The sequence below is a fragment of the Chelon labrosus genome (assembly GCF_963514085.1).
Source record: "Chelon labrosus genome assembly, chromosome: 9".
Taxonomy (NCBI): Eukaryota; Metazoa; Chordata; class Actinopteri; order Mugiliformes; family Mugilidae; genus Chelon; species Chelon labrosus.
The window spans coordinates 14,766,999-14,780,719 of NC_140359.1; the positions used below are offsets into that span (position 1 = coordinate 14,766,999).

Consider the following 13,721-nt stretch of genomic DNA (forward strand, 5'->3'; position numbering starts at 1 on the left):
AACAGGATGTTGTAGGGTGGATGTCTGAGGTGTGAAGGTTCACACAAGCCGTGACAAACAATATCTGTTTCTGAGAACTAATTATTCATTATTCGTGTGTCTAATAGATGCTGACATTCTTCATCTGTGGCTTGTTTTTTTGTTTTTTTTGTCCCTTTCTCTAGTGTAGCACACAGGCCAGGATTTGAACCCAAATTTATGAAACTACAGACTTAGTGGCAGACATCAACAGCACACAGTCCATAGCGTGATTCATTTTGCCTGTTTCATTTTTTTTTTTACAGATGTCTGCAGTGACAAGACAATAAGAAAGCAGAAGGACAAACAGAAGGACAATCATTATCTTCCTTGCCGCTGTGTGTTTACAACCAATGCAGAGGTTCGTCAAATTGCTGCTGTCAGTCCTGGGCTGCCTTGTTAGATGCCAGAACTGTCAGTCTGAATAAATATTATGGCTGAGCTGTTTTTTTTTTTTTTTTCTTCCTCCAGCATCTGAAGCATCGGCGTACACCAGGGCTCGAGGAGGACTGCAAGATGAGCTCACTTGATAGCTCTGCTCGTACAGAGCCAACATTATGATAATGTCCTTATAAGTAGCAGGGGGATGGGCGCAGTGTCATCTCTTCACATAGACAGAGCCAGCAGGGAGTCCACAGTCAACAGCATTTAGGGCGTCTTTGTTGTTGTCTTAGCTTCCATCTGCGTTGTTGTTTTGTTCCGGTGTGCATCTCCTCTCAGACATCATTATCTCTCTCATTAGACGAATCTCTATCTCGGACCCAAATGGAAAACAAAGTGTTGCAATGTGCCTTTCTCTCCCTTTGTTTGTATCTGGTTGTATGTGTCTCACTGGAGGTGTATGTTCGGCTGCAGGTGCAAACGACAGTACCTGTGACCACTTGAGGACCTGTACACTGTGTGCTGAGCTGCTGGTTTTAATGATTTGCTTTTTGTTGCCCACATATCCCATTGTTTGTCTTGTGTATTATGTTGTCTTATTTTTCTTATAGTCCTCAGCAGAGGAATACAAAATCAGATTAGAATTGCAAGGTACTTGAAAAGTGCCCCCGGACTGATTCAGAACCTCGATATTAATGAGTCTGAGCGTAACATCAGCAGAGTGTCCAAGACAGTCATCTTTGAAAGGTAAATGAAGGAGAAGAAGAGGTCATTGTGATTTGTCTGCGCGTATCAGGAGCTGGTGATGGCCCCAGTGGTGTGTTATCCAAGAAGTCATTTACTTCATTAACCCAGCCAGATCACTGAGGCCTCAGTAATCAACCTTGTCACACGTCCCATTAACTTCTCATTCTATCAGCGTGGCCCTCGCACCTTCTGATGGACAAACACACACACTCAAACACACACACTTGCACATTTGCATCTGGAACACACACATGCACTGAATCCAGTTGTGTTTCCTCATTTCTATACTCACAGAAAAGTCCTTTTCTCATGCACACGCACGCGTATACCCCACCTCCTCCTCCTCCTCCCCCCTCTCTCAGCTAACCCCATTACCTCTGTCAGTCCCAGGGGTCTCTCAGCCCTGATGAACCCTCTGCTGCCCTGCGAGATTAGTGGACTCCCTGAGAAAAGCCCCTCATTGATTGAACGAGAGTCTCTCCTGCTCGCAATGTCAGCTCAAGGTTAGCCCGTTGACTCTCATTCCTCGGCGCAGTCAAGGGCCTTTGTTATGAATATGAGTGTGTTATTATTATTTTATCTCCGCTGACTCCGCAGCTTATATTATTCATAAAGACTGCAAACCAATTATTGACACTCACCTTCAGTTTTTCTCTCCAGCGGCGCCACTTAAAACATTTGCCAAAGCATTTATTAATTGTTAACTAATGTTTCCCCTCCTTCTCCGCGTCTTCATCTCAATCTTTCAATCTCATCTCTCCCCAGTGATCGAACCACAGAGGAACTGTTGCCACATAAAAGCTTTAACATTTGGTAAAGTGGTTTGAATGTCTGAATCCACTTTTTATGTATTGCACATTAGGCGCAGGGAAGCATTTAGTTTGCGTCCCACTTGAGGGAATGCAGATCCTCCGCGCAAAAAGGCAGGCAGGGATGAAGGAATGGGGGCAGCTCTCGGGCTGTAATAGAGAGCTAGATAAATGGCTCGATCAGTAAGACAGATTGATCTTTTTATGTTGAACTTGATGAACATGAATGATGCACCAGATTTCCTGTAGCGGTGAATAGAGATGAAAGGATTATCCAGATATTTAGATCATTCAGGCAGGAACGCTGCCCCGCGCTGCTGTCTCTTTCCTCCCCATCATAATTCAATATTTACAGTTTAAGCTGGAAAACTGCTCCCTCTTGGCTGCCTGTATCTGGTATCCATGGCAACAGATTTGAGAACAGAGTGCCGTCTTTATGTGTCCGTGTGTTTCCGTGTATGCGTGTGTGTGTGTGTGTGTGTGTGTGAGTGTGTGAGTGTAATGTTTACTGATACACTGCAATTGATTGGTTGTTGGGGAGCAGCTGTTGACCCCTCACTCTCAGGGGTCTCTTTGTGTTCTTGCACACATCCCAAATCAATAGACACACATGTCTGTGAACGCACACACAAGTGTTGCAGTCTCTCCAAAACCATAAAATTGCCCCCAAATAAACCTACATTTATATGCAGCCTTCACTCATGCCCATAAACCTGAGCCTCATTTTAATTAACATACTAGAACACATCATGAGCCTAAATCCATTTATATAACTCGGCCCTTTAATCCCTGAAATTACACATAAGTGAGGACCAATTTGAATACATTTAAACTTGCTATTGTCATCGAAACGTTTGTTCTTGGTGTGTAAAATAAAATAAATACAGATGCACATGAGTGCAATGCTGACACGTGTCTATTAATAGAGAAATAATAAAAAGAAACGCTACAAAACACTTTCAGCCACGTGCACAAACACACACACATCAGACATTTGTGAACCTAGACAATGTGCCACAGCAGGGGAAGTGAAAAGCGACCAGACCGCTGATGGCACGGCAGATTTTTAACTACAAGTTTGAAACTGTGCTGAGTGTTTACATGCTACTGTGAACACAATCACCGCCCTGCCTAATGAAATGCCTCCCAGTGGGTGAGCTGCACATGGGCACACACACACACATACTCGCACACCAGCCAGGGACGAGTAACAGCTAGTGACTGTGGGACTCCAAGAGGGAAAGGTCATCTGACATCATTTGCATTGCTTGTTAATGTTAAAGAATGTTTTCCATACAAGGAAGGTCAAGTTTTGCATGGAGACACATTATGAACACAACTTCTGACACAGCTGTATTAATGGAACAACTGTGGCGTGTTCATGCTTGGTTGATGTGGGTTTTCCATCCTCTTGTAATTTGACATATTAAGGGGAAAGCACCAGCACACCACACACACACACCCATACACACACACACAGACCAGACCCACTTAAATCTGTATTTATTCACCCACCCACACGCTCACTTTGTCTTACGCTAGAGAGAATGTGTCGGTGGAGTGTGATGTGGCTACTTTTGTGTCACTGAGCGCACATGTTAAATGGGAATAAATTATACTCTACCTGTCAAATAACGTCATCGCAAGTCACTCCTGAAGTAGTGGTTTATGTGCAAACCATTTCCTATGCAGGCAAAGGTGATAAAGTTTATTTATAGTATAGCCCACGGCTTTGCGAAATGCTTCACGTCAAAACACCCCCAAGAATATGCATTAGATCTGATAAGGTTTATGACTCAGCAGAGGTTTACATGAGCTGGATGTGGCAGACGAGCAGACTGGAACTGCTTATCATATTCGCTTTTCTTTTCCAATCAAATTATAATATGTAGCGTATCTGTTTTTATATCATTAGTTGCTTTTGTATTTGTGTTAATGTTGCTGTTTTAGCTGTCGCAGCCTGTAACATGATGTTGGTGAAGTTAAATAAGAATAAAGGCTAAACAGAACTATAAAATTCAACTATTCCTGTCATTATTATTTTCTTTTTCTGTCTGATTGATCTTCAAATGGAGTCCAGTACTGGTCAATATTATCTGTATCTAATATTAGTGGCTCAGAGATTGACCCAAACCAGACTGACTAATCTTTTGGGTTGCTAAGCTCAACATCTGTTGTCTTTTATAATTTCACAAAGGCCACATAATTGTTCAGCCATTCCAAAGCAATGAATTAGACCTCATTAATAAAGACCCTTTATCAAGTTAATACTTATGTTAAAGTAATTATTTCACACTCTGTTCTGTTCTGGGAGCAGGCATACCTGTTGAAAAGGAAAAAAAAAAAAAAAGTGTAAAACATATCTTCTCACAGCGGTGACTCAGTCAAAACAACAAGCCTTTTGCCAGATGTTGCTTTCCCTATTTGCGTTACATTAAAATAACACCATGCCTGTGCGAGCAGCCCCACAGGGGAAAGCTCTGGGAATCGAGGGGAGGTTGGAGAGGGAAGACGCGCTGAGCTCGTTTGCTGCCAGGGGGAGGCGATGTCGCTCCTCCTCTCGTCTCCCCTCTCTCCTCTGCTCTCCCCTGCTCTGCTCTCCTCTGCTGTGCTCGGCCACAGCTTTCAGTCTGCTGGGTGAGATCATTACCAGACACCAGGCTCCGGGACCTGACATTCACCGATCGGTAAAGCGGCGAGAGAGAGAGGCGCACAAACCCTGATCCAGTGCAACCGGCGAGGAAAGGGGACCCTAACCCACCGTCTGCTGTCTCGGCTCCTCTGTCTTTCTGACTGCTGACTGCTGAAAGCGCGCGGTCTTGCCGCTGAAAATTTCCCCGCTGGATTTGGGCTTGTAGTCGGATGCGGGCTTGTTTTGACTGCAGTAATAGTCCTACTCCCCCCCTCCTCCTCCTCCTCCTCCTCCGCCTTCTCCTCCTCCTCCTCCTCCTCCACCACCACCTCCTCCTCCTACCCTACCAGCCGAGTAGCGGATTTGCGAGGGATCTCAGCGCTGTGCAGCTCCCCGAGTGACCAGCGATCCCGCAAGGCATCGGAGACGCACTCTGCGCCGCCGCGACTCTCCGCAAGTCAATCCACCAGAGACTCGAAAAGATCTTATTTCTGCAAGGAATCGGACACAGGCGCCGAGGTCCCGATCGGATTTTTTCCCCTCTCTTCTGAGCGGCTACCTTGATTTTGTCATCAGATTGCCTGCAACTCCTATTTTCTCTTTTTTTTTTTTCTCTCGCCTCTCTTTCCAAAGCACCGTTGACGCCATTTTCCTCCGGGTTTTCTGTCAAAAAAAAAAAAAACCAACATATATATTCCGGCACCGTTTGACAGCTCCACGGGAGGCTGTCAGCCCATCCGTCGCTAGTGTAAAATGCGTCTAAATGGATTGTAAATGATCTTGATAAAATATTTACACGTTAGAGCCGAGTGTGTGACAACATTAGACATGGGTAAGTAGCCCCGGCTGACTGGCCACATTCCTCACCTGAATACACCTCTCCTGTAAATGTCTTCATGTCTGTGTTAATGCTAGAAGCTTGCTGCTCAGTTGCACGCCACCCTAACCTCGCTCACTTTGCCCCTGGCTGTCGTTAAATATCAGCGATGTGAAATTGCTTGCAGCCACATGCCAAACACACACATGCGCGCACAAATACTCACCACGCGCAGATCCGTGGACACATACCACCCCAAACAACGCGGTACCACTCAGTCTCCATCCACTGTTGCTGTGCAGGAGCCTGCCACGGTAATTAAATGGCGTTGAGATAAAACAACTAATTAGGGCAATGGGGTGAAGTGTCCACTACACTGATCAAGGACCAGCTCAACCACTGCATGCTGCTTGCACTCTTAGTTCAAATGTTTTTTTTGTTTTTTTCTGCTGGGGTGGACCTCACTGACATTGATAGTCCATGGCATAGCATCACAGTCTGTTACATGCAGCAAGCAGATGGTTGTCACTCTTTCAGTCTGCCATAAGCTAAGCCACATCTAGCTGTATCCTATGGGACTTTGTACATTGGTTCAGTGGTTTTTCTGCATGTTGTAGTGGAGTTACAGAGGGACAAATGTCACATAAATGTCATGGAGCGTGCTTGGAGTGTCTTTGCTGTCTCATCTTTGCCCTTGCCGTGATTTATTTTCCATTTGTGGCTCAATAGCCACAAATCCCACCGTACCAATAGCTGAGAGATGTGGCCTCCACATTGCATGTACCCTGGGAGGGGAAGGGGGCAGGGGGGGCTTGTTGAAAGCCTGCGCTGCTCCGCTGTGGTTCCGTTCGTCAATAGCTGATCAGTTTCACGTGGGTGTCAACCAGCGGCGTGGCCAGATCTGATGGGCTTGCTTTGGCTGTGTGGAGGGAGGTGACGGCTGAAAGTCGGTGGCAGTGTGTCACTGTTATCAGCAGCCCCCTAGAAACCTCAGCCACCGCCAGAACACCAGAAGATGATAAGACGAGCCTGAATGAGTCAGGGAGAGAGCGGAAAAATGGCCAGGTCTCTCGGATATATGGGAATGAAGTTTTGGAAATGAACACTTGTCAAAAAAAAAAGAAGAAGAACAGGGGCATGAAAAGAGGGGTAACTTTAGAAGATAAGAGTTGTGCAACTAGGTGGAAAGAATTGGGGTTGAGGGATGGATAATAGAGGTGATTTAATCTCGGATGGAACCATCGATCTTGTCTTGTTAACAGTTTCAACTCCCCCAAGCCTGGCGGCATTTTTGTGGCATAAAAGTACGAAACAGGCCATTATACTCTCTATTAGGTAATGAGACGCTCATGCCACCTTTAAATTAAAGCATGAGAAATCGATTAGGTGTATCCCCTTCTGAGCTGGATACCTTGGGTCGAAATAGGATCACAGTGAGGGGGGAGGAGGGAATGTGAACGGGATCCAAGGACAAATCTAACTGTTGGCAGGCTCTCTTAACAGAATATCAGCACTGGAGCACCTTTTGGCAGAGCACACAGAAAAAGAGAGGGAGGGAGGGAGGGAGGGAGGGAGAACGAGGAGGTGGAGGGTAAAGGAAAGAGGTAGCTCAGAGGAGAGGGGAGAGAACAGAGGTTGGGGGGGAGTGAGGTGAGGGGAAGGAGGAAGACAGTTGGGGAGTAGGGGAGGTGTTTTTGCTGACAGCCATTTTGTGGCTTCTGCTGCAGTTAAAATGGTTTAACATTCATCTGCTTCTGCGGGGTAGTTAGGTGAGGATGGTTTTAGTGCTACCTGGCATATGGCTCATCCAGGGGATGTGTGCGTGCAGGACGGCACGAGGCTGCTTTAAGACCATCATTTTCAATTATGGCTGTCCCGCACATGGTATTTTACGATTGTCCTTGTAGCTGCCCAGTTGCTGAACACACGCTTGTACCTTCAGCGTTTGAACTGACAAGAAAGGGCTTTATTATGTGTTTCATACCCAAATAGAGTTTAATCATATTTGCTTAAAATAAAATCAGAACAGTCACTTGCTTTGCTCTGAGGCCGAGGACTAATAGACATCCAGCTTGAAAGCTCAAGCTTGTGCCCAGTGGGTTTGTAAATACTGGAAGGCTCGGCCCAGTCCTTTTGATTTGTGTCCAACCAAAGATTGGATCCTTCTAGAAACATCGGTTTATATGACTGCCCTTCACTAGAGAGCTGATATAAAAGCGCAAAGGAGATAAATAGAAATGGCAGCCCGATAATTTTCATGGTAGATACTCATCTACAGCCAGCGATGTTCTTACGTCTAGTACATTCTCATATAAAAAAAAAAAGGAGAAAAAAAGGATTTTCACCTTGTGCAATCACACAGGCGTTTGGCGTGCATGTGGATGTGTGAGCGTGTGTGTGCGTGCATCTGTCTGCTTGTGTGTTTGAGCTATTTGTGAGTCCACCTCAGGCACTGGGCTGCTGGGTATGCAGCCTTAAAAGGTTGTGTTTCTGCTGCCATCTCTCTCTCCCTCTCTCTGTGTTTCTCACTCAGACTCTTCCTACCTCGGTTTTGTCTGTGCGTCTGTGCCGCTCACCGTCTCCGCGCTGTCCATCTGCGCTCCATTATCGATGCTTTATCATAATTGTTGGTAAAGGTACAAGGCAAAATGTTTTAGGGCTGTCTCATTCGCAGCCTTTCACATGCAGCGCAGGGAATGACCTTATGCTATTTGAGAGGGAAGCTGGTTAGCGCTGGCAGTTTTGAGAACATAATAAAGCTATTTATGCAGTGAGTCTGGCCTCTCACAATCACCCTGCTGTCTGAGGCTAGTCGAGGTGTGTGCGTGTCTATCAGTGTGTTTGTGTGTATAAGAGAGAGAGGGAGAGAGTGGATAGAGGAGACAGCAAGGCTCAGGCTAAGTAAGTGAGGGAGGCCCGAGGAGGGGTCAGTCTTACATAAACTCTCAGCCTGTCTGCCAGTAACAGAACTAACACCGCTTATAGGGCACTGAGCAGGGAGGGAGGAATAGTCATGACCCAGCTAAGTAGTTTATGCAGTAATGGCCCAGAATGAAGACCGGACTAATGCATGGTGCCATTTCACTGTCATACTGGGCGATAGTCGTGAAGGGGTACTAAGTCTTAAAGTGGATCTAAAGTGGATCCTTTTAATGTGTGTACATGTGTGCATTTGTGATGTTGTAGTTGGCAGCTGTCTCTTTTTCCTGTCATTGTCCTAAGTCACATGACAGCCAGGGTGGCTTTTACACATGCCATTGGGGCGAGTCACCAAGCTGACATTGGACCAGGAGGCTCCTGAAGGACCAAACAGGGTCATGTGGGCACTGTAAGATCTTTTGGTTATCCCTGCCAAACTATGAATGCTTACAACTTATCAAACGATTGTGGTGGTGGCTTTGAGCGTTTGGAAGGATTTCCTAACTTCCAGGCAGCCAGTGGTTTTTATTCATTTTGGTGGGATATGAAATCCACTCCTGATGTAGTAGGTAATCCATCAAACCGAACGTTTTCCCTCTTTTATTTATGTATCGGAGTTACTGATTGATGCAACTCTTGCCGTTTGTGCGGTTATGCAGCGAACAGCGTCTGTTTTAAAGACTTGTTTTAGTGTCAGAGTTGCACCGAGGAAGCTGTGACGTCTGAGATTTGAGACGGCCAAAAAGCTTTGCACTAAAAAAAACCTGCGAATCAAACTCAAATGAAAATAACCTTGTAAAAAGGATAATGGGGATTTGGTATGTTCTTCCATGAAACGGGCTGTCTTTGGGCTACACGTTGTGCACATTCTTTTTTATTAAAAGCAACAACAAGGAACAATTCCCAGAAACATACTTCCTCAGAAATGAACCATGAGAAAATAACAGTATGAACAAAGACTCAAGCCGGTTCATGTTCATACTGCAGTTAGTGAATATGGTAATATATCAGCAAGTTGGAGTGTGTAATCACCAATGAGCTACCAGAACCTACAGTACAGCAATAACCCTGAGTGGTTTCAAATTGGCAAACTTTGGGCTAAAGAGAGGTTTTGCAGACACAAGTCTTTTCATTTAATCGAGGACATGAAGAAGAAAATACGTCCAGTAGCTGACTTTGACCTCAGGGCTGGACACTGTGTCTGCGCAGCGTTACACCGACAAGTTTGTTGAAATGCCGCTGTGGATTATGATTATTCAATCACACTGGAAGCATGTGCTGTTAGGACTGTTGGGTATTATGATAGGGATCAGCTGTTTGTACTGTGGCGTGGGCTGGTACAAGTGTGCGCACTGTAAAAACTCATACCGATAATGTAAAATGCATGCCGCAACAACGTCAGAATGTGCGCGTGGGTAATTCTCAACGCTCTGTCAGATCTCTGTGAGTCTGCAGCGAGCGGTGAGCTTCCACTTGAGTCATGTCTGCAGGTAGTGGTCTAGTCTGGGTTCACATCAGTGTAAATGGTGTCAGGCTAAACTCAGTGTGTGAGAGAGCATTCTCCACTTCCAGCTCAGTCATGCCTCATGTCATATTGACTGATGGGATTCCCTGGAGCTGTACTGAGAAGTGCAGTCCAGTGTTTGTTTTGGTTTCTTTCTGTTTATGCGCCCGTGTGTAAGCTGGCTTGTGTTAGTGCACATGTGTGTGTATATGTTGGTGGGAGCTTGTAATGTATATCTACGTTTGCGCGTGCAATGATGCGAAACAGAGAACCTGAATCCTCTGAGATATGGCGACCACAACCTTTTCTCTAGAGAGCAGAAATAGTAGCAGGTTTGCAGAAGTGTACACTGTGACAGCAACATTGTCATTTGGATGTGTTTTTATGGGTTTATCTGTGCATGTGTGTAGCAATTTCGCTGCATGCGTGTGTAAAACAGTTCAGACGCTGGTTTTTCCAGACCAGCTCGTAAACCACATCTGGGGAAAGAATTTAGATTCCTTCCCTCCTTCTTTCTCCTGCCTTTCCTTTTCCCCCTGTGAGATTCCCTCCCGCCTTCCCTGCTTTGGCTGAAAGAAAAAAAAAAAAAAGAAAAAACTGAAGTCAGCTTCGTTCATTTTTTTTCTGTCTTGTGTCCTCAGGCTAACTTCAGCCTGGTTTTAGAATGGAGTAGAGGAATGTCTTATTTTGCACTGATCACTCTAATGTCTTTGTGGCTCTGCTTCAGATCAATCGTGGGGGGGGGGGGTTAAGGGAGGGAGAGAGGATTTAGTGAAGAAGAAAGCAGGAGGAGAGGCAAGTGGTGTCAAAAATTAGTTTGTTTATGCAAGAAACAAAATGCAAATGAGAGTCTGGCAGCATGCCTCTGCAGCGCTGTGATGAGCCTGTGTGTTTGTGTTCATACTTAACAGGCAGGCAGTGATGTTGATGACAGCGGGCAGGCCGTGCTGAGAGGTAGCAATGGAATGGAAGTCATGGGGATGACAGGACAGGTTTCATTTGCCCTTTTTGTCCTAATCATGTCATTCACCTGCTCCTTCCACAGACTGTCCCTGGCTTCGCTGTGTTCCTGTGGGACAACCAACCCAACCCCAGTAGCTGATTGACAACAACCAACCAGCCCGACAGACCACTGTTTTCTAATTTCCTATCGGCTGCCTGCCACAGCTTCCCCCCATCCTGACTGGCTCTGGCGGGAGTGTGGATGGAGCCAAGGGATCTGGTTGGCTCAGCCCGACCCAAAGAGGCGGACCTTCAGGGAGGTAGGGTGGGGCCAAATGGAGAAGACCAAGAAGGAGCAGCGGGCATAGGGTTGGCGCGCAATGATGACGTGATTAACGGAGCCATCAGTGAAGGGGAGGGGTTAGAGGAGCAGGGGGAGGGGCTTATGGAGGAACAGGAGTTCTCCATCAAGGAAGCAAGTTTCCAGGAAGGAAGCTTAAAGCTGAAGATTCAGACCACCAAGCGTGCCAAGAAGCCCCCAAAGAGCCTAGAGAACTACATTTGCCCGCCAGAGATCAGGATGACCATCAGACCCCCAGTTGGAGAAGGCAAAGGGGGGCGGCAGGCACGAACGGGAGGCGGAGCTGGATTAGGGCGGGGCCCGAAGGATGATGAACGAGGACCCCCCAGAAAAAGGGTAAGCCCCCATTTCTGCTGCCTCTTGTCTATTTACTTTTGAAGAAGGTATGGCGTCATGCCCAGTATGTTTTTGTAAGTGAAGAGTTGAGAGTGAAAAACTGCTTCTGTCTATGTCAACATCTCTGAGCTGACCGCTCCCTCTCTCATACACTCCGCCTCTTTCTGTACCTTTCTCAGTAGCTCCTCACCCGGCTTCGTTACATGGGGGTCAAAGTTTGCTTTCGTAATTGAAACCAGTCTAACTGAGATCACACAGTGACATAGACACACAAGCTCACAACACACACTCACATATGAGCTGAGAATAGGGCTGACATAAGCAAGTGACAGCTGGTGTCTGCTCTCTCCATTTGTGGTCATAGACCACTCTCCTCTCCTCTCCTCTCCTCTCCTTTAATGAAATCAGCTCTTGTGGGTCACGGACTTCACCCCCTCCTTCATCACCCCCTTTACACTCCATACCGGTGTTCGATGTGCTCCACACTGTGTATGTACAGGTCCTTGGGGGAATCCAGTGTTTGCAGTGTGTGTTGACCTACACAGTGGTGTGTGTCTCCAAACCTGACAGCCATCTCGGTGTCACTGAGCTTGACAGGCCCAGCAGGAGTAAAGGCGTCATGTTGTCAACATGATGCTGAGTCGTGTTTTGTTCTGTTGTTAGTCAGTCCTGTTGTTTCATCTCAAATTTAAGGGGTTCCTGAGGCAACGGGATGCTGCGTGATTGTTATTTTCACCAATAACCTGGTCTTGCATGGTCAGCGTTATCTACACCAAGTGTCTTTTGGGGTTCGAGGGGGATCTGATGCAAGCTAAAGATAATAATGAGCTGCACGTCAAAGTTAGTTATCGAGGGAAATTTGTGCACGGCAGAGAAGTTGTGCAAAAACACACATGAGGAAATTAAAGGAAATACAGTATGCCTGCCTGTCACTCATCCTGTCCACTAACTGTACTAATTGTAATCTCATGAAGCCAGCTGGAGACAGATATGTCGTACTTTACTTTACATTACAATGACTCAACTGGGAGGGTCAGAGTCCAAAAGGGGGTTGAAAGATAAATTGTTACAAGATGATTAAAAAGAGGATTTCTGCACAGAAATGAGTTACTGCGTAGTTTTCCAGCCTGTAGACATTTGCAATTGGTAACGAGCGGTTGCAGGAAGATTCATAGCCAACAATGTTGGGAACCGCTGCTCTGTATTTCCAATTGTTGAATTGTTGGGCTTTTCAAAGAAATGGAATCCGCTCTGAAAGAAATTATGTGGTTGTCACTGGCAGGATGTGTATACTCCGCCTCAAAGTAGACCGTCTGACCTGCTGTCACCTTCCTGTAAATAAAATATGAAAAGACATGTTTACCACTGAAAAATGTTTAGACCCATTAACACTGATGTTCGGGCAGCCATTCCTAATCTAGCGCCGTCGGCCCCCATTGGGAAACCCACTGCCACAGTGTGATTGACAGAGGTTGTCATAGTGACAAGAGCAGCAAGCTGGTCTCTATTGAGGTTTGAGGTTTGGGGAGGGGAGTGGAGGGGGGGGTGGAGGATGTGTTGGTGTTGATTCAGATCAGTTTCAACCCTTCATCCCCTACACTCTGTCCCTCAATCGCACCCCCTTTCCTTCTCCCCCCTCCTCCCCCCTACATCCTTTCCCTCCATCTACCCATCACCTGCCACCCCAAGGGTGTAATACAGGCAGGCTCACTGGAGAGGAACGGGTTAAAGAGAGAGGCTGGGCTGCTTTCTGTCTCTGCCTTCCTCTCTTTTTGCAGTGTGTGTGTGTTGGGGTTAAATACTCTCTTTGTGGTGTGTGTGAGGCTGTGTGTCAGAAGGGGAGGGGAGGTGAGGAGGGAGCAGATGGACAGCCTCTCTACTCGGCTGTATTGTATCCACATCGTTCCCGCTTTCTCTCTTTATCTTCTTATCTGTCTCTCTCTCCACACTTTTCCCCTCCGCGTTTTCTTCCCTCATGTCTTCTCCTTTTCACGGATGCTTTTTCATCACTCTTTTCTTCCTCTTCCTCCCTCTTTCACCCTCTGTTGTCTTGTGGCAGATGGCAGCGTGGGGCAGCAGCAGCAGCAGCAGCAGCAGCAGAGTGTGAGCAAGAGAGGGGGAGAAGGGGGTTGTGGAAAGAGAAGGAGGAGGAGAAAGGAGGTGGGGGTCAGGCATATGGAGAGCCTGGTTAAGGGGCCCCCTCTGAGGGAGTGTGTATGTGCGTGTGGTAGTGTGCGGTGAATAGAGGAGGGGGA

The 13,721-nt window shown here is 46.6% G+C and overlaps 1 protein-coding gene across 1 annotated transcript in view; it reads left to right on the plus strand.

Moving 5' to 3' along the window:
- The first annotated feature begins 4,951 nt into the window (after nt 1-4,951).
- Nucleotides 4,952-13,721, plus strand: part of setbp1 (SET binding protein 1) — a 33,744-nt gene continuing 24,974 nt past the window's right edge. The window contains exons 1-2 of the mRNA XM_084551645.1: nt 4,952-5,419; nt 10,873-11,466. Coding sequence (XP_084407771.1) covers nt 11,032-11,466 — 435 coding nt within the window. The 5' untranslated portion in view covers nt 4,952-5,419; nt 10,873-11,031. The remainder of the gene's footprint in view (nt 5,420-10,872; nt 11,467-13,721) is intronic.